Source organism: Siphateles boraxobius, unplaced genomic scaffold (genome assembly GCF_051911475.1).
Source record: "Siphateles boraxobius isolate OS27281-9 unplaced genomic scaffold, OSU_SipBor_1 55, whole genome shotgun sequence".
Classification (NCBI taxonomy): domain Eukaryota; kingdom Metazoa; phylum Chordata; class Actinopteri; order Cypriniformes; family Leuciscidae; genus Siphateles; species Siphateles boraxobius.
Window position 1 is genome coordinate 5,572,122 of NW_027509181.1, and position 21,732 is coordinate 5,593,853.

The following is a 21,732-nucleotide window of genomic DNA, read 5'->3' on the forward strand; positions in this document are numbered from 1 at the left end:
CCTGCCCTTGATTAAACACAGTGGACCAACACCAGCAGCTGACATGGCACCCCAGACCATCACTGACTGTGGGTACTTGACACTGGACTTCAGGCATTTTGGCATTTCCTTCTCCCCAGTCTTCCTCCAGACTCTGGCACCTTGATTTGCGAATGACATGCAAAATTTGCTTTCATCCGAAAAAAGTACTTTGGACCACTGAGCAACAGTCCAGTGCTGCTTCTCTGTAGTCCAGGTCAGGCGCTTCTCCCGCTGTTTCTGGTTCAAAAGTGGCTTGACCTGGGGAATGCGGCACCTGTAGCCCATTTCCTGCACACGCCTGTGCACGGTGGCTCTGGATGTTTCTACTCCAGACTCAGTCCACTGCTTCCGCAGGTCCCCCAAGGTCTGGAATCGTTCCTTCTCCACAATCTTCCTCAGGGTCCGGTCACCTCTTCTCGTTGTGCAGCGTTTTTTTGCCACACTTTTTCCTTCCCACAGACTTCCCACTGAGGTGCCTTGATACAGCACTCTGAGAACAGCCTATTTGTTCAAAAATTTCTTTGTGTCTTACCCTCTTGCTTGAGGGTGTCAATGATGGCCTTCTGGACAGCAGTCAGGTCGGCAGTCTTACCCATGATTGCGGTTTTGAATAATGAAACAGGCTGGGAGATTTTAAAAGCCTCAGGAATCTTTTATAGGTGTTTAGAGTTAATTAGTTGATTCAGATGATTAGGTTAATAGCTCGTTTAGAGACCCTTTTCATGATATGCTAATTTTTTGAGATTTGGGGTTTTCATGAGCTGTATGCCAAAATCATCAGTATTAAAACAATAAATTCATTACATTATGGAAAATAATGAACTTTATCACAATATGCTAATTTTTTGAGAAGGACCTGTATAGAACCAAAGCATTTAAGCTCACGCAGAGCAAATGAAAAAGGCTATTAAAAAAGTAGAGAATGTACATAAACATAACATATCTGCACATAATGGTTGTGTTTATATTGTTTCCCATGTTCTTTTAAACATGCTCCGCTGGCACAAACGTTGCAGGGACACATAGATAGTGCTTTGCTAATCGAAGTTTGTAGAACACAAAAGAAAACTAACATGAGTCACGACACACGCTTACTAAAGGCCCCAATATACTGCTCTGATATACTTTAAGTGAAATCGAAGAACGAACATGCTTGACGTCTTTTTGAACGAAATCAGGCCAAAACAAAGTTTGTTTCGTGTTCGTTTTGGGAGTTTGAAACTTTCTGGAAAATATCACTCTGGCTGGTAAATATCATCCAACTACCATTGATCCATGGCAATGATGTAATAGGTAAATGTGGCTCTGAGACTCCACCTCCTTTGACATGGAAATCTTCTCCGGTTCATTTCTTCTGTTCAGTCCATCGAGGTCAGAAGTCCGCAAGTAAAAACATGAATAGACTGGACAGTCGCTTTATAGTAAACTGAAGTTGTAATTCTAATTGAAAGAGACACTGACACTTTATTCATGTTTAATACTGTAAACAGTGTGATTTAAATCAATCTATTGTATAACATGCTATATAAATAAACGTGACAACTTTACTGGAGTGCTGAATTGCAGAGCTGGTGCAATCATATCCACATCGCTATGATCAGATGCTTTCTTAACTGCTGTTTTCTCACTGCTGTCATTTATGTTGTTTATTTTGACGTTGAAAGGAAAGCACGTAGCACATTTTTACATATTCATCAAAACAGCGCTCTCAGCGTCAGGCTGTTCGCTAACAGTATTTCGCTGGTCACGTATGTTGAACTTTTTACCCCAAAGTGAAGAACAAAAAAGAATTGTTGTGAGTATATCAGGACACTTAAGGCTGAAAATACACAGAGATAAAGCTGCTTGTGCAAGACCTTTCTGAGGCTGCACTCGATAACTACAGATGATTAGTACATGTTTGTTATCTCTGCATTAGACTAGCTTTGTATTGTAACATACAGAAAACTAAAATCGGAATTGCATTAACATCAGAAAAATGAACTAAAGGTGATTTTGGTTTCTTGAAGCAGAAGCTAAATGGACCTGAGAAGGTCTGAATTCAGTTGGTGCTCTCAAATGTTATATAAAATTCCTCTCTTAGAAATCACTGACATGCATGTGTACGCACATTAAGTGTTTACACTTGGGGCGTGAGCGGCCCTGAAGATGTCAAAGTCAAAACTGAAGGCAAGCATCTCATCAGCTTCTCTTTAATTCTTTTCCTCCAAATCCAATCAAATATGCTACTTCAACAACAGCATTCATTCATTGATCCAATCTGAGATTGGTCGCCCATCAAAGTGGCTCATAGATAAAACGAAATTTCCTGCCATGGCAAAAAGAAAAACTACATTTGGCTAGTCTCAAGTTATAGTGAGTGTCTACCTTTGTTGAGATCAAGTTCTTCATCCTCCTCTTCTTTCTTCTTGTCCTGTTGTCCTTGGTTGTTGTTCTCTGAAGCCACCCACTGAATCTCTTCATTGGTTTCTTTCCATTCTCCGCTCTGATCCAATTGGGGCTTTGGTGCATCGTTGATGAAGTCATCTGTCTCCGCCTCAGCCAAAATGGCTGCATGCTCTCTCTGGAGGAAAAGCTATTCATGCGGAAACAGAGGAAAACTAATTACTGATGTTTCATTTGTGAACCAATTAGGGATGGGCAAAAAAAAATTGGTAAACAGTTTAATAAGTAAATATCAGTAAAATAACTGAAATTTCCCACCACTAATAGAAATGCTATTCTATTACATCCTTACATTTCTATTAATCCACACATGCATTAATAAAAATTCCAGCATAAATCATTAGTTTTTCTGTATGTCTGTGTTTATACCTTCACCAAAGCAGCAATGGCACCGAGAGATCTCTCAGTCTGCAACTCCTCTTTGTCAGACACACACATGGAGTCCCAGACATCACTTCCCTCCATCTGCAGCTCCACTAGACAGTGTCTGTTCCTTGCGCTGTACTCCACCAGATTAATGAGCAAGCCCAGACCCTAAACACACACAAAACCTGGTTTCACTTTAACAGTAATGTCACACACATGCTTACAAAATAGGGATGGACATATTTAAAAATATATATTTTTTAATATTTAAATTATAAAAAAGTATACCATTTATTGTATTCGTATTGGCAAAATAGCCTTGGTAGTACTTGGCTTAGTAAAAAGTACTTAGTAAAAAAAAATCAATTTTACAATTATTATTTTAAATATGTTTTATGTTGAATCAAAGTTAATATGGGGATTCAATGTGTAAATATATTTATGATTACAAACTTTAAATGTTAGATGCAATAAACCGTAGTTAACCACAAAAATGTGATTATTTAAAAAATTGTAATCGATCCAGCCCTACAGTAAATAGAACAATGCGTAGTAATCAACAGCAAAGATTATGAACATATATGTTGCACTAAAATGCTCAATCTTTGCCAAATAATTGGTTTCCTAGGTCTGTTGCTATTTTTAGTAACAACTAATTTAACAAAACTTGGAAAAATTAATCAGTGATTTTTTGCATTATAACTTAATGTTCACAGAAAAATTATCTGCCTAGCAGTTTAAGTAACGAATTAATTTGTTCCTAATGGAAGGAGTGTATTAATGCATTACAATCAACGAACAATATTAACCATACTAAGAATTAATTCAGGGGACATGTTACCACAACTTAAATTAATGCATGACTGCAAATTAAATTCTAATTTATTGATTTAATTAAACCTTTGAAGTTGCAAACATTATTTTGTTGAGTTCTGATGATCATTAAATTAACCTAATATTGTGTGTAATATAAACTCCGATTTCTGCAAATAAAAAAATAAAAAAAATAAAAAATAAAGTTGTAGTAACAATGAAATTGCCTTGATAACTTTGGAAAATGGACATAGTGGATTTCCAGTTCCCAGGATGCTTTGCATGGGACTGGATGAGGAGCATTACATTTTGAAATTACTGTACTGCTACTGTTTTATAGAACTTACTGTTTTATAGAAGGGAAAGACCTGTTAGTGTTTAATGCGGTTACGTTTGACATTTTTCTGTCAAACTCTTTTCAATAAAGTTTCTGTTATGTTGAAGTTGTGGTTACAATTGTGTAGACTAAGGTAAACACTACATTGGCTCTATAAGCAATAAATGTGTTAATGCCAGTGACAAGTGTTATCTTACTTGTTCATTAAATGTACAGTACATGCTAAATAAGTTAAACTATGCATGTGCTATGATAGCTGTGGATTGTAACTGAAGTAGATAAGATTAACTGGTTCCAGGGCTCGTGTAGTTGGAGCGACTTTTGAGTAATCAACTTAAATTTGTTACAAATTATGAATTTCCTCTAACTCTATATAGTTTGTTGGTTGAACAAACTCCTTTGAAGTTGCCATGACAAAAAAAAAAGTTTTATAATTACCACCACAATCCTCACAAATAAGCATTGTATATATCTGAACCAGCACATAGCCTTTATTACCAATCTGACCACAGTATGGATTTTTCATTTGTAACGTTTGAAAGCACTCGGGAACTCCTAGTGGACACTAATGTATACTAACACTGATTGATATTAGTAGAGCTGTGTACTCACCAGGACTCTGATATCGAACCTCTGCTCCTGCGGCAGGTACTGTGGGACCCTGAGCACACAGTTCAGCGCTGTGATGATTAACTCCTCCTGCTCGCCTGTCTTTGTGCTGCCCCATTCTACAGAAAGACAGAAAACGCACTCAATGGCTGCTGCATATACGAGTTCAAAGTTAGTTAATCAGGGATTTTCTCTGACTGTTGTTCTCCAAGCTGCTCACATTTGTCTTATGACCGAGTACTTCTGCATTATGCTAAAGGGTTTGGCAGCGATACTAGAGAGCAGCTAGCCAAAGCAGCACTGCTAACAGAAATCCATTTGGCACATCGAACAAAACCCATGCAAGGAAGCCAAAAGACTCTTATAGACTTTAAGCCTTTCAAAAGCAGAATAACAAACGTTCTATTAGGCATAATATAATGAGACAGTTACTGCAGCCCAGCTGCCTGATGGTTCAGCTTCCAACACATATTACAGTTCAGTGTTAGTGAGTAACTAACTAAAAGCAGCAACATAGGTCTGTAATGACTAATTGATAATAACCAATAATGTATTTCATTACTGATTAGTTGGATCTGTGTGCTGGAGAACTTTTGTCAGTGACAACACATTCTGGCAGTAAAATAAATAAATAAATAAAATAAAAAATGTAATCGGTCAAAAACGCATTTGCAAAACGGCGGTCACAATGCTATTGAGCTGCTGTGGGAAAGGTTCCAAATTCTTGACTAAAGCCAAAAAGTATTCTTTACGTTTCGATCATAGACTGTAAAAAAATATGGACGTAGGGTCTGTGACGTCACCCGTAGGATTCTGAACAGCGTTTTTGAAGCCTAAAGTGGACGGAGTCGGCCGTCGCCATCTTGGAAGCGCGTCACTCCAGGATAAACAAAATGGGCAAAAAGGTGGGATGTGGGTGAGGTTGAGGTGCCTGGATGCTGAAACTACGCCCACCTAGCTCGACGTGAGCTAATGTGCTACTGGCCTCGCGTTAAAGTGACAGCTGACTTGAAGTAACGTTAGGCCTAAAGCCAATAGTTAAAGTTCATGTTTTTGCCCTTTGAAATACTATTATAGTTAAAAGACATAACTAAACGTGAGACTATTTGTATTGTGATGCATTATTATTCTCATGCATTTTCTAACTTCCAATATTTGCTCTGAGCGTGTGCGTGACAGTGATTCATGCACATACATGTCTGCGAGGCACCACACGTCAAGTTCGTAGAGAGCTTTATTCAGCCCATTTTAAATTCTGATAGATATTACCCAAGAAGTTCAAGTAAATGCACTATAAATCCGCGCTCATTTAAGGGACGAAGAGAAAGCACTGACACCTGCAGGATTTTATCTGACGGTACTTTTTATTGAACACTAAAAAGTTAAATAAGCATCTGTTCCATAAGATCAACCGCAGAACGAGTGTGGTCTCTATATCTTAGACGTTTTTAAATCTGAACTCCAAAAAGCAACGAAACTGTCAGACATCCATGAGTGCATGTTCACAGAGGAAAACAACTGAACAACAGCACTGGTTGTTCTCTCGATACTCGACAACGATGGAATTCAACGGCGTGTATTAAATTTTATGAAATAATCCCGAAAAAAGTCCAAACACGCAGAGATGGCAAGTTCAGCAGCTGGAATCAGCTGAGGTGACATGATGGATAACAGAGTAGACAAACGGCTAGACACCAGCGGCAATCCACCTGTCACTCAAGTGGCCACAACCTTGATTATGCAGCATTTTAAAGCTTAATATAATTTAAACGGATGATTTAAAAAAAATTCACCCCCCTCACAGTTGTCACGAAGGGCAAAATTAGATGTATAGACCAAAACAACTTAACCAGGCTGTAAACATATTTGTTTCTGCAGTAAAGTTGGGCATTTTAACATGGGGGAGATACAGATTTGACTGTAATCACTTTTGCTGCCAGCCTCAAGCGGCCAAGCGAAGAATTGTAGTTTAATTCACTTCCGTGTAGGTTTCAAGAGAGAGACAGGGAGGTTGCCGCTTGGTTTCGACATGAACTGAACGTTAGCATATGCGTAGTCAAACTCATAGCCTTTCAAAGTATACTCCATTTGATGACGTGCGTGAACATGTAGGATAAAGTTTCATCCTCGTCCAGAGTCATTTCTCTCCTGAAGTTTTCTTTTAACTGGAGTTGCAGCCATCTCCCCACACAGAAGCGCTCTTCAACTCTGCCGTCTACCTTTAAAAGTATTTTTGTTCCAACTCCGTTTCTTTTTCGACTGTAAAACAACAGGCCAGTATTGCCGCCTCGTGGACCAACTAATCTGAGCATACAACATTGACGCGGTTAGAAAAATCGAGCTGCATGCGTTCAGTATGCACATACTGTTGAAAGGACGAAATTTGCATTACATATACGCATACCCTTACGCAAGTATACTTTGCCATTTACAGTTTGGAGGTGTTGGGGAGTAACTAACTTAAAGCACCAACGTTACTAGGTCTGAGTGCTGTGAATGGAAAACCCATGTCAGTGATATCACTTTAGAGCAGAGAACTTTATTTTTTTCTATGGGGGAAAAAATGCATTTGAAATATGGTAGTCAAAAAGGCAGAAAAGGTCCCAAAATTGACATGAGTATATCATTTCAAAGTCAGGTGTGTGTGCGGTTTAATGAACACCAAACCAGTTCTGAAGAAAACCATTCCCATCTTGCTTGATTCATATGGATTGAGTTTACAATGCCTTTTTGAACTTTAACATGTCAAAGTGTTCTTGGAATGGATTTTCAATGCTTGGGGTGGGGCGCAAAAATCTCTGTGGTTTCATTAAATTATATTTATTTGTGTTGAACAATGAACAAAAGTCTTATGGGGTCTGGAATGAGGGAGAAAAAGTTATGACTATTTAAAAATTTCAGTGAACTAACCCTTAAAGAATACCTTCTAACTTGGTAAACTACAATTGCAAAGTAGCTTTTTCAACACTGTTACATGTACAATATATTCCTTCACTGTCAAATTTGTTTTGTTAAACATTCTGGTCTTTGTAGTTACCGTTATCATGTGTGAGATTTAACAGGACTCCAATGATGGCTCGCATACAGTCTTCTACAGCTTTCCCCACATTGCTGTTGCTGCAGTAGGGTAGTGGTGTGCCCGACGAGCACAGGCCTCTGTTCACCTCTCGACTGTACCTCTGGATCATCTCCTCACAGTGCCATAAGGCCCTAAAAACAGTCAAAGATGTCATGTCCCTCCAAATAATTATTACAAATTATTGTTTTAATATTCAAAAACATTTTAAAAGGACAGTTCACTGATTTTCTCACACAAAAGTTAAACAACTTTTCACAACATGAACGTTCTTCAAAATATCTCTTTTGTCATATGTGGTTCAGAACAACAAGAAAACCAAAAATTACTAAATTCTAAATTCATTTAGAAAATTAAGAAAACTGGTTAATTTTTGCACTATTTATTAGTCTTCAGGGTTTGAAATCTTCAATGTGTGAATGTCACAGGATATATTTTGTAACACCTATAGTACATTGATGACTTCTGTCTCATAATTATTCATAAGATTGTGTCTGATGACAGTTCTCTTAATTATTCACAACAGCATGTAATACTTTCCTATGGCAGATGCTGTGAGACGTAGATGCTCACGTAGTGAGAGTTAGAGATGCATTCATGGATCACAAGTGAGTGTTTTTGCTTTGAGAGTTTCTGCAAGGCACAAATTCCCTTCCATTTAACCAAGAGTCTCCAAAATTGGATTCATCTGCACCGTGAGTGTAAACGTAATTTAGGGCTCCTTAAAGGGTTATGTAGGGGTATTTTTTTCACCCAAAAATGAAAATTCTTTCAGTAATTACTCACCCTCATGTTGTTCCAACCCCGTAAGACCTTTGTACATCTTCGGAAAACGAATTTAGATATTTTAGATGAAATCTGAGAGCTGGATCACTCTTCCATGCTAGTCCATTGGCTTCTTCAGGGATTGAAACTTGCCACCCCCGAAAAGTCATTAAAGACATTGTTAAATAAAAATAAAATAAAAATAAAAAGTTGGGACTCGAGTCTGTTCACTAGTGATATAGCATAAGCTTCTGTTATACGTCACACGCATCACCCACATGACCAGCGTCGGCCAATAGTGTACCTACGTGTGACGTAGCTCTACGCAATCATACTAGGTAAACTCTACGCAAACTGACTAGAGGCCAACAGAGAAGGAAATGAATAGTTGAAATGAAGACGTTATTTTTGCTTGTTTTTGGCAACAAAAAGTATTCTCGTCGTTTGATAAACTTAAGATTGAGCCACAGTAGTCACTTGGTCTATTTTAACGATGTCTTTAATGACTTCTCGGGGCCGGCAAGTTTCAATCCCTGAAGAAGCCTATGGAGGAGTGATCCAGCTCTCAAATTTCATCAAAAATATCTTAATTCGTGTTCCGAAGATTAACGAAGGTCTTACGGGGTTGGGACAACATGAGGGTGAGTAATTACTGACAGAATATAAATTTTTGGGTGAACTATCCCTTTAACAGGACGGCTTGAATAAAATTACATAAAATAATAAATGAACATTGAAAAATAAGTCTCAAAAGTTATTGAAAATGCAATAGCACATTCATATCTATACTTTTGATTTAAATTAAAGCAGTCAAATGATATGTACCATGTATAATATGCGTTTATTTTGTTGCATGTAATTGTTAATTGCCACATGCATTTGTCGGAGCCTTTGAGCCTTTCAACTCAATGAGAGCGAAATAAAACCGTCTGAATCAGAAGACGTTGTTGTGCTGTCTGTCACTCCTCTTCCTGCACCACTCCGCAGCTTTCCACGCCCACTTTTGTAGCATTTTTCAAAAATGTGGTGAGAACTAAATATTAGAGATACGCGGATGGGCTATTTAATCCGCAACCGCATCACCACAACATTGGCCTGGAAATGTGCGCGTTGTGTCTAATGACATGGATTCATTGATTCTAATGACATGTATTAAGTCTAATGATATTGTTTCTTACATGGATTCAAGGTTTTCTAAACAAAACTTATCAATAGATGGAGGAAATCCGATCTTTCGCGAGTTGGGGAGCGCAATGTTCCATGACACTTAACATTTCATTCGTATTAGAGATGGGCTATTATTATTTCATCCGCAACCACATCACAAAACTCATCATCTGTCCGCACCAACGTTTTTGATCAATTTTCGAAACCGCATCCGCGGCGCTGACTGTTTTAAGGTCTATGACTATGAGCGATGCAAGGCGCTGCTGATGCAAGGCGCTGCTGCCGTGAGGCTAGAAGGCTCTTGGCTGTTCTAGAAAGGAGCCTGTTCCAATGCAGCAAAGATATTTAAAGGCTAAAGTCCCTAGTATAGCCTATTGGCTATGTTGTATCCCCAGAATATCAGCAGTGAACTCATTCTCTGATCGGCGCACAGGGATAAAAATAAATAAATAAATAGCCTATCACGCACATCGGCAAACCTGACCTTACCCGACTAGGCTACTGCCTAAAATTGTATCATTTCGTTTTGAATTTTGTTTAAAAGTAGACATTAAGATTTCTATTTATTTCTCATGTCTGTAAGCCAAGTAGGCCTAGCCTATACGCAGAGTTTCGGCTTTCTACAAAACAAAACTTAAAGTGGTCAAAATCATGTCTGACCCATCTTATGATCCTATCTTACTCATGCTGTTCACTTTTCATATAATCAACATAAATTAAATAAAAATAACATTATATTATGTAAACATAAATATGGAATATATTTTTTGTAATTAAGACATGTTGGAAAGGGTGTTCATCTTTCATTTCCAATGTGAACATCATAATGTGGTCTGTGTGTATTTAAAGCGGTTAACCACTATACAGTGGGAATATCTTGCTTTTCAACCGCGGTTAGAAAAAATCCATACCGCCCCAGCCCTACCGTCCATCCGCTCCAACGTCTTATGACCAATTTTCAAAGCCGCACCAGCCCACCATCCGCTGATTGTTTTAAGGACCATGGGCGATGCAAGGCGCTGCTGACGCGAGCCGCAAAGCTGAAAAGCTCTTGCCTGTTCTAGGAAGGATACGGATGTCCTTTTCGGATGTAGGAAACCACATTAAACAATGTATACATTTTTTTTATTTGATTGGTTGAACCGCCACCCGCCCGAATTTAATTAAAATATTATTTTTTTGTCATCCACCCGATCCGCGGTTTATCCCCGGAGTCCGCGGCTGTAACCGCCAACAGTGCATCTCTGCTAACTAGAGCTGAAACAGGGACTTTCATGGCCCTTTAAAACTTGCCACTGTAAAGGAGAAAATCTGAGTCCTGCCGCAAAAAAACAGCTAAGAAACACTACTTTAAGGACCCTGGCAAACTTCATATTTTACTTTAAGCACAAAATAACAGCTCTTGATAAATGAAATCATAATTTACAGTCTTTCACAGGGCATCAAAAGCCTCTTAATGTACAAAGTGACATCACATTAGAACATTTTAACTCAAACTCTAAATCTGGTCCTACAAGTGCTCCATCAGCATTTAAATAATGGCCATTCAGAGTAACAGTCGAGATGGAAAAACAGCCTGCAGCATCCTAATGGATCCATTTACACCCCAGCCAAGGTCAGCAGACACTAACACAAGCTGCAGTAGCTTTCTCTAGAGGGGGGAAACTTAGTTCTTCCTCTCTATTAGCCCCCAAGATGTGTGTCTGAGTGAGATAGCAACAGAGAGGCAGTCAGCAACCAAAGCACAAGTGTTACAGTATGACCAGCTTCATGCAAAATCCCACTAATGCGCTTAGCATAATGTGAGGTCATTAGCGAGCGAGATGGGAAATGGAGGTAGAGGTTCATGTACTCATATATTAGTGGGGTCATTATTAATGCAGGCCTGCCATAACTCTCTTAATTGAATTAGAGCCAGCTAAACGAGCTCTTCCAAAAGTGTGTGTGTGTGAGCAGACTTTGTTGACTCATCTAGATCCTCTTCATAGTCCTGAGCACCCGTGTTTAGTTCGCTTTGCACTCTTTGAAGGGTCTGACCTCATACAGAGAGCTGGGCCATCAGCTCATAATTACATTAGCCATGGAAGAGAGGCCTGACTGCCTCAAGCAGACAAGTATGAGCTAGATTTACCATAAGAGATGCTTAAATATGCTTTACTCTCAACAAGCAAAATGAAATCTGAAAATGTGAGTTGTACTTGCCCATGTAAAAGTCGCATGCCAGGGCGTTGCTTCATGGCTGTTTTTTGAGTTGTTAGTGTGTTGCTATCTTGTTGCTGGGTGTTTGTTATAGTGTGAATTCTTACTGGCCCAAATCAAAAGAGACTTCACATCTCTGTGACATGATGGTCTCCAAATATGGCTTTGCTTCCCTCTTTCAATGCAAGTCTATATAAATTGTTACCCATTTTATCATCTTGCAATTCCAGGCAAGAATTCAGATTGCATAGAAAGTATGAGCACTAGGAGGTATCATTCATGTCTGCAGCACAAAAAATGTTGTGAGAACTTTGTACTTTGTATTACATTACCCTGGCCATTAACTGCTGCAATTGGGTTTCTAATACAATACTTTTGGAAAGAAATAATGGATTTTTGTTTTCTTTTGCGGTATAAGCTAATTTGCTGCCATGCAACTCCATAGAGGTTTACACTGTAAAGAAAATGTGAAAGTAGATCCAAAGTCTTCTGAAGCTATAGCTTTGTATGAGGAATAGACTGAACAGAAGTTTTTTTTTTTTAATCAATCTGACTACTTTCAGTTCATATTCTAATATGGAACATGAAGTTGTGTGATGTCAGATACAGATGGACTAGCTTTACAGTGCTTGACCTCTCCTGATGTGTGTAAACTTTCATTGTAAGCAGCGTGTATATGCAGTGTTTGGGATGACGAAGTAAATGACAACTCATTTATGGAGTGCTCTTAACTTGAGACAGTATGCAACTCTTGTTAGTGTTTGAAATGATTGGTCTCTTTAAGAAATGTCAACATGGCTTGAGCTGTATCAGAGGGTGTTCTCTGGCACCACAGCTTTGCGCGTATGGTCTTGGCAGTTGGTGCCGTTGATAAAGTGTTCCTGTAGCTATTGGGGTTGTTAATGAGTCTGGAGGCTGTCTGCTGTATTGAGCAAAGCTAGCACAAAGTTCACGGTTAACCTGCACCCTGCCTGACTGAACAGTACCAGGGTCTTACTGCCAAAAACAGAAAACATGACAAGAGTACTGCTACATTATTGTAAAACCACAGCTAGACTGCTGAACAACTGCATTTATTTTGGAGGCACTTACTTTGCTGAAGACACTATGAGCTGAGAGTCCTTGTATGCGATCAGGTAGGCCTGGTTTTCTGGATTGTGAACGGTTACCTGTTTCAAATTAATATATACAAAATTTGTATAGAAATCCTCTTAAAATGTCAAATTAACATCTGTACATCTTCAAAATTGAGGTTGGTAAAAACAAAATTAAACGTTTTTGCACCAAGTCTCTTATGTTCACCAAGGCTGAATATATTTGATCAAATTTATAGTAAAACTGCAATATTTTGAAGTATTATTGCAATTTAAAATAACTTTTCTATTTGAATATAGCCTATTTAAAAATTTAATTTATTCCTGTGGTGCAAAGCTGAATTTTTAGAATCATTACTAAAAAGCGAATTTATTCAGCTGTCATGCATTAAATTGATCAAAAGTGACAGTAAATAGATTTATAATGTTAAAAAAGTATTTATTTCAACAACAAAAAACTGACACCAAACTTTTGAACTGTAGTGTATATCACAACAAGACCACACCTCTGGAAAGTCACCGAAAATGTCTTATTGTAAAAACCATGTGACAGCATATATAATTTTATTCTGTTAATTGTGTAATGTACATGACTTTTAATTGAAATCTATGTTAAGGGGGTTTGTAGTTCAAGGAGAAACGGCCTGGATCTACTTGATCCAACATATTCAGGGCACTTTATTCACCTTGTTTTTTAAATATGAGAGTGGGCACGGCCATTTGTAACTTGAATGTGTGAGGCTTCTGGTGTCATTCGCTTCCAGTTATTTTTAGCTGTACAAAACTATCCGTTATGCTGCTTGATACTGCAAACTGGAATTTCGTATGGAATGTCTCACACATACACAAAAAATAGCTTACTTCCACATTGCAAAATAAGCTGGATACTGCACCTGGTTGCACGTAACAATAAAAATTAATGTCTAAGAATCACAACTCAAAAATGTGGATGAGTATCAGACTTACACTTTCTAGAACACGAAGACATCTCTCAGCCCCCCACAATGACGCCACAAGGTTCTCCTTATCATCCTCTCGGCTCAGGTTCTCCACACACTCTTTAACTAAGGAAACACACATAAACTCACTGTTAAAGCATCTTATTTGAAAATGCATGCATCTTAAACTCAGGCAAAAGGAGGCCATCACTTAATACAAAATTAACATCTCTCTGGTCTTCGATTTTAAATAATGAATAATAAACAGGTCATTAATACTATACAGGCCACTTCAGCAAATACACTGTAAAAGCAGATGACCTTTATCTACAATGTGGTCCAGGCCTCCCAGAAGCCGGAGTTCTTCTTTAAACCAATCCCCCGCTCTCTTTGACGTCAACGACAACAACGTCTCCATGGCTAAATGTCCCGTCTGCAGAGAAAAAGACAATGCACAATCAGTCTGAGAGATATTATAAAAAATACATTCAGCTATAATTACTCCATTATGCAAATTTCAAAGTTCTATTTGCTGAACAGAACATTAAAACAAATGCAAATGGAGGGCGTGAAATGCAGAGAAACACAACTTGATAATATTAGTCAGTCTTATGGCTCAAGCAAACACATTAAAACAAGTAAATATAATATTTTAGCAAAGGGTGCTTTGAATTAATTTATGAATTTAGAGAGACAACATTGTAGAGGGTTTAATCGTGGTGCTTTAGTGTGCAAACAGTCTAAGTAGGCGTTCACACAGGATCTGTTGTGTTCAGTTTGTGTATTTTTAATTGCTGGCCTATGTGCACATGCTCCAGACGGATGTCTTTGACAAGTGAGTCATGTCTCTGTTTTTTAACGTCAGCATTTTCAAAAACAACATGTCAGGCACATACAACTCAACTTTTAAAATCCTTGAATTCTATTTCTTTCTGATTTCTTGTCTGACCGCTTAAAAAAACTACACTGTCAACAGCATATTAAACCTTCTCCAAGAAAGAGTCAATAAAGAGTCAAACATTTTTTTTTTCAATATTAATACTTTTGGAGTGAACTATTCCTTTAACACAGAGACTAGAGTTAAGACATAGACAATCCATCAAATAATCCTTTAGAATGCACAATCCAAGCTCTGAAGCGCATCCACTAGGAGCAGCAGAAACTGAACCTTTCTGAAAACCCAAAATGAACACAATCTTTCATCCACATGGTCTATCAAAAATGCAGAATAATAAAAAGTATTTGTCCTGTCCAAATCCTGGAAAGGAAAGTTTGCAGATGGAAACAAACAGAACTACAGCACTGCTGAAAGAAACATCACCTAATAAACAAGCACAAGCTGATCTCAAGCTCACCGTGATATTCTCCAAGTCGAGATGCTTATTGTGGACGGTTTCGCAGAGTTTGCGAATCTTTTCTTTCACTTTGTTCATCTCTTTTGTCGTCAACTGATCAGCAATGGATTTGTCCAGTTCTAATTCCAGTAAACGAATCATTAGATCCAAACTGGCCCGATCCAGGTCCATATTCAAGCGGTCTCGGCTGAGAATGTACATAAGAGAGGCCGTACACAAAGCTAGATTCTGAGGAAGGGACAAGGACAGCAAAGTAGAACAGATTAAATGTAAGACATCAGCCAGTAAAGATTTGAGGGGAGTCAAAGTCTTTAGACTTACTGAATGTTGAGGTGCATCACTGAGAGTTTTAAAGACCTGAGCCACTTTCCCACGGGCCCTCAAGTGCATCCTGAAACTGGGCATGGCGCACCGCGTGGCCAAACTAATAACACTGCACAAGGATTGTAATGAACAAACATTAGATCATAGCTTAAATATTGGATAATGGTCAGAATATACAGTGAGGAATGATTTCTGCACCTAAGGCAGCGTGTGTTAAGGGGTTGACCAGTCTTCAGACCAGTGGCAAGATACTCAAAGTCATCGGTGAACTCCTGATTCTCGCCAAACTCTACCACATCATTGAAGTGCTTCACATGCTGGACAACAGTGTACAACTGTAGAGAAAAAGAAAGCATGCTGCTGGTTATTTTATGGGCTCAGTTACCACCTCCCAGTGCAACATAGCACAGTGGTGTCAAAACTACATGCAGTGTTAATCTCATCAACAAAATTACTGACAGAAACATTCTCTGATGATGCTTTTCTGAGGTACATTGGTATATAAATATATAAAGCCTCTCGCTGACTCAAACACTTCATTCATATAGACTAGGGGTGGATGATATGACCGAAATCTTATTTCACAATATACTTTTTTTATTTTATTTGAATGATAACGATATATAATCATTATTTTATTTTAGTTATTAAATATAAAAACAAGGAAGCAAATTACAAACAATAGGACAAATGCAACAGAACAACGATACAAGTTTTTCAGGTATAGTAGATTTATTTAACATAACAGAAATTGAATAATGAAATGAAAAAAAAAACATTGCATTGTCTTCACTGTACGAATGCATATAAATTGATTCTTATTAAATATATAAAAGTTATTCATTCAAAGAGTAGTAAGTGATTGTCTTTTGTTTGATTAAAATTAATGATACAGATGGCAGAAGGTTTATTAGGCTAGCGTCTCTTTAAGACCTAATGCTTCGATCTAATATACTGATTCACATCCGGTCTTCGCTCAGCTGTTTACATCTAGTTAAGACATAGCCAACTGTGTTTATGTGAATGCTCTACACTGTTTTTTGACATGACTGTTTGTGTATTTGACCATCCAAGGGCAATAAGCCGCAAAAGAAAACTGAATTCAGAATTGTGTGCTGTCAGAGAGGGGGCTTTCTGTTTCTGTATAACTCTTTTTAGCATCCCATTTTATTCATGCATGTTTCTTTATCACCCTAAGGTGTCAATAATGATACACAATTTATATCCCAACATTCATACTATAAAAATTATCCAACCGTAACAATTAGTTTAATGTCATTAGTTAATTTACACACTTATATCCTGCATTATATTTTAAGTTTTGTCAAAAGTATAGGTACTTCTGTATCAAGTTGATACTAAAATAAAAAATAAAAATATATATATATATATATATATATATATATATATATATATATATATATATATAAATAAATTACTACCAGCCTTTCTGCTGTACTGGTAGTACTAAGTACTGGATCGATTTGGGATGATTTTATGAAGTGTTGAGCACTGTAACCAATCACAGATGTGTGTGGAGCGCATGAATGCAATGCAATGCATTGGCCAATCAGAGCAGTTTAAGTTATCAGAATGCACGCAATACAAAACGTTGGAGTTTCTGTTTCCACTTTCAATCCAATCCACTTTATTTCTATAGCACATTTTATAAACAGAAAGTTTCCAAAGTGCTGCACAGAAGATTCGAACATACAGATCAAATTACATACAATAAAAACAAAATTACGAAATTAAGAACATCTCAATCCTAAAATATATTTAAAATAATGTTTAATGCAATGTTTAATGCATGTTTAATGCAAGCTCAGTTCTGCACCCCTGCAAATCTTTCCATTGTAATAAAGTGTAGACACAATATAAACAAGAGATTCATTGTGCAGTGTAGACAGCTTTTTTGATTAAAATGGGAGCTTTCGAAAGAGAGCAGAGCTCAGTCAGGGAGCTTATGCTAGATTGATTGACATCTGAAAATAAATTGACATCTTAAAATGATTTACAGCTGCAATGATTATAAAAGTATTTTTTTTGCTCGCTTTCTGTATATAACCCATTCACAATTTTCATCAGTTTTGTTTTGTATGCTGCTAAGTGCAAAGGAAAATTTCTGAACTGACAACTGTATACCGTGATACCTTAGCAATGAAAGGGACAAAACATTCTGACACTATGTGAAAAATCAGTGCATTAGGTCTTGGAGTGTGAATACAAACTAATAGACAAACCGTTTATTCTATTACATGTAATATGTTTCTTGGTTCTTCATTTTATTTTTACTTTATTCAAACAATTTTTCCAATATCTGAGAACCAATTTTAATGGTATTGGTACAGACTACAAAATTTGTGGTATCATGAAAACACCAGCTACTCCAATTACTGTCATATTAAAAATAATAAATGATTTAAAAGGCAGTTGTCTGGAGCAGATGAAGATTCGTTCCACATGGTTCATGCAAAGGAATGTAATTTCCCAAGGCCAGCAAAGTATTTGCATGTTACGCTTCATTATTCGCTGATAATGTAGACCTACAAGCTAATAGAAAGACCCCAATCAGAGTTATGACAAACAAGAGCACAGTCTTATTTGTAATAACTTTTTGGAGCCTGAAAACTGCCTAAATGTAGAACAATCTGAACAGCTAACACCTTCTAGCTTAGATGAAAACGTACTCGGTTACTAACGTAACCTCGGTTCTCTCTAGAGAGGGAACGAGTACTGCGTAATATCTTACGCTATGGGGAAAACCTCTTTTCCACGAGATATTGAAGCCAAAAATAATCCTTTAATTTTGATTAATGTAAAACGCTGTGCGGCAGCGTGCAGACATAGGCAAGACGGCTCTCGCGCCTATTGGCTGCCCTGCGGCAACAGCAGCAAGCCTATCGAGAGAGGCCCTGCGTGACGTGACATCCAATGGGGGTGCTTCGCGCCCATTTCGTCGCGTCCCGCCAGAATAGGCGTGGCCTTGGCCTATAAATACGCTCGACAGGCTGATACAAACTGGTTTTCAACGCTGGAGCGAACCAGCGCTGTTGTATGCACGGCAAGATACGCAGTACTCGTTCCATCTCTAGAGAGAACCGAGGTTATGTTAGTAACCGAGAACGTTCTCTTACGAGAGTATCTCTCGTACTGCGTAATATCTTACGCTATGGGGAACACAATGTAAGACGCCGTGCGTACTGGGATCCGACACCAAAGTCCCAAGGGCAGTAGCCCGGGGCTCATATAGTGCATAATCACCGTAGACTCACCGAGAGTCGGAGAAGAGAGGCTACCAGCATCATTCCCCACGAAATAGCATCCCATAGGAGCTAGTTATGTCAACAGTATATCCCGCAGACAGGGTGAACGCGTTCAGCCTGAACTGGGCAAAAATACGGGCTATTCAACACCCATGGAGCTGTTCCATCGATCAGCGAGCGATACTCAATCAAAACTCAGCATTCTGCGCCGGCGCAGCGGGACAGATAGTACTGAATTCTAGACCGACAGCAGCTTGGCCTCTAAGGCGGGAACTTCTAGGTTATAGAACCTTATAAATGTAGATGGCGAGGCCCAGCCCGCCGCCATACAGATATCATGCAAGGAAATCCCACTAGACCACGCCCACGAAGAGGCCACGCCTCTCGTGGAGTGCGCTCTGACACCCAAAGGACACTGCAGGCCCTTAGAAGTGTAAGCCAGCGCTAGACATCGACTCTCCATCTGGATAGGCTCTGTTTTGATGCGGCCAGTCCCTTGGAGCGTCCGCCAAACAAAACAAAGAGCTGCTCGGTCTGCCTGAAGACAGACGAGCGGGACACATAAGCTCTCAGCGCCCTGACGGGGCAAAGGAGATTAGCATCCGCTTCCTCATTGTTCACCGGGAGGGCGCACAGGGAAATAACCTGGGCCCTGAACGGTGTGTTGAGGGATTTTGGCACGTACCCGTGCCTTGGTTTGAGTATGACTTTTGAGTCATTAGGCCCAAACTCGATACAGGACGCGCTTACTGAAAGCGCTTGTAAGTCCCCCATGCGCTTCATTGAAGCAAGAGCCACAAGAAATACCGTTTTGAAAGACAGGTGCTTCATGTCTGACAAATGGATTGGCTCGAATGGGGCACCTTTCAGGGCTTCCAGAACCGTAGAAAGGTCCCACATAGGGACTGAGGGAGGTCTGGAAGGATTCAGCCTCCGAGCTCCCCTGAGGAATCGCACGACGAGGTCGTTCTTCCCCAGTGACTGGCCAGACGTCGGTTTTGCAAATGCCGTTATGGCCGCCACGTATACTTTGAGCGTGGACGGGGTTCTACCCTTATCCAGCAGCTCCTGAAGGAAGGAGAGCACTTCCGTAAACCCGCAGTCTAAGGGGGAAAAGCCCTGAGCTTGACACCAGGTAGAGAACACTGACCATTTCGAGGAGTAGAGCTGTCTAGTAGATGGGGCCCTAGCCTGCGTGATCGTGTTTAACACTCCCTCCGGGAGGTTAGCGGGTACCCGTTGATGGCCCACACATGTAGGGACCATAACTCCGGGCGAGGATGCCAAATGGAGCCCTTTGCCTGAGAGAGGAGGTCTCTCCTCACCGGTATCGGCCACGGGGCAGTGCTGGTCAGCTGCATCAGGACTGGGAACCAGGTTTGGTTCGTCCATAGCGGAGCCACGAGCAGCACTGGGCATCCATTTTCCCTGATTCGTTCCAGCACTTGAGGCAGGAGCGAGACGGGGGGAAAAGCATAGAGGGGGCGTCGGGGCCATACGTGGGCCAGCGCGTCCCTGCTCTTGGAGAAAAAGTTCGGACAGTGAGCGTTTTCCTGGGACGCGAACAGGTCCACCTGCGCTCTGCCGAATATCTCCCACAGCAGTTGGATCGTCTGCGGGTGCAGCGACCATTCCCCTGCTGGGACATTGTTTCTGGACAGTCTGTCTGGTCCCAGATTCAGGTGACCAGGCACATGCGCTGCTTTCAGTGAAAGCAGGTTGTGCTGAGCCCAGTCCAGGAGGCGTTTCGTCAGCCTGTAAAGGCTTCGGGACCTGATGCCGCCCTGGTGATTTATGTACGCCACCACTGACATGTTGTCCGACCGGACTAAGACGTGGCGGCCTTTTATCTGGGGACAAAAGCGCCTTAGCGCGTTGTCTACTGCCAGCATTTCTAGACAGTTTATGTGTAGGAGCTTCTCCCGTTCTGACCACTGGCCAAAGAACGGTCTGCCCTCGAGCAGCGCTCCCCATCCCGAGGTGGAGGCGTCCGTGGACACCACCATCACACTCGAGGGAGTCCCCAGACTCACGCCTGACTGGTACCAGTCGGCTTTTTTCCAAGGTTTCAGAGCCGAGACGCATTTCCTGTCGACCCTGAGGTGAAACAGACCAGCGGCCCAAGCCCCGGGCGGAACTCGTGCTTTCAGCCATAACTGCAGTGGGCGCATGCGAAGCAGGCCCAGCTGAAGTACTGAAGATGCTGAGGCCATGAGGCCCAGCATTTTCTGAAACCGTTTGAGCGGGACTATGGAGCCACGGCGGAAGGATTTCACGGCGCGCTGAATGTTCAGTCCTCGCTCCGGCGACAGACGTGCTGTCATAGACAGCGAGTCCATCACTGTTCCCAGAAAGGAGATTTTCTGGCTGGGAGACAGCGAACTCTTCGCCCAATTGACTGCGAGACCCAAATTCTCGAGATGCTCGAGTAATGCGGCCTTGTGTTCTATGAGCTCTGATCGTGATCGAGCTAGAATCAACCAGTCGTCCAAGTAGTTCAAAATTTGCATGCCCTGAAGTCTCAGGGGTGCGAGAGCCGCGTCCATGCACTTCGTGAATATACGGGGTGCTGGAGACAGGCCGAACGGTAGGACTGTGTATTGATATGCCTGGCCCTCGAAGGCGAATCTCAAGAATCGCCTGTGACGTGACGCAATCTGTATTTGGAAATAGGCGTCTTTCAGATCTATTGACATGAACCAGTCTCCCTGGCGCACGTGCGCGAGGATTTTGCTGGTTGTCAGCATTTTGAACTTGCGTTTCAGAAGCGCTTTGTTCAATTGTCGCAGATCTAGAATGGGTCTGAGACGCCCGTCTTTTTTCGGTACCAGAAAATATCTGCTGTATACACCCCCTTCGCTCTGAGCCTGAGATAAAGGTTCTATGGCCCCTTTGCTCAGTAGTTTCGCTATTTCGGTTCGAAGTAGATGAGATACTTCGTTGCCCACCGTGGTTTC

The 21,732-nt window shown here is 40.3% G+C and overlaps 1 protein-coding gene across 2 annotated transcripts in view; it reads right to left on the minus strand.

Annotated features, from left to right (window-relative positions):
* waplb (WAPL cohesin release factor b) overlaps nucleotides 1-21,732 on the minus strand; it is an 81,224-nt gene that overhangs the window by 5,281 nt on the left and 54,211 nt on the right. For both annotated transcript variants that reach the window (XM_077205904.1, XM_077205905.1), the window contains exons 8-17: nucleotides 15,708-15,844; nucleotides 15,507-15,618; nucleotides 15,186-15,413; nucleotides 14,152-14,263; nucleotides 13,859-13,956; nucleotides 12,891-12,967; nucleotides 7,629-7,801; nucleotides 4,595-4,710; nucleotides 2,836-3,000; nucleotides 2,389-2,596 (exon numbers count right to left, since the gene is read on the minus strand). In XM_077205904.1, coding sequence (XP_077062019.1) covers nucleotides 2,389-2,596; nucleotides 2,836-3,000; nucleotides 4,595-4,710; nucleotides 7,629-7,801; nucleotides 12,891-12,967; nucleotides 13,859-13,956; nucleotides 14,152-14,263; nucleotides 15,186-15,413; nucleotides 15,507-15,618; nucleotides 15,708-15,844 — 1,426 coding nt within the window. The remainder of the gene's footprint in view (nucleotides 1-2,388; nucleotides 2,597-2,835; nucleotides 3,001-4,594; nucleotides 4,711-7,628; nucleotides 7,802-12,890; nucleotides 12,968-13,858; nucleotides 13,957-14,151; nucleotides 14,264-15,185; nucleotides 15,414-15,506; nucleotides 15,619-15,707; nucleotides 15,845-21,732) is intronic.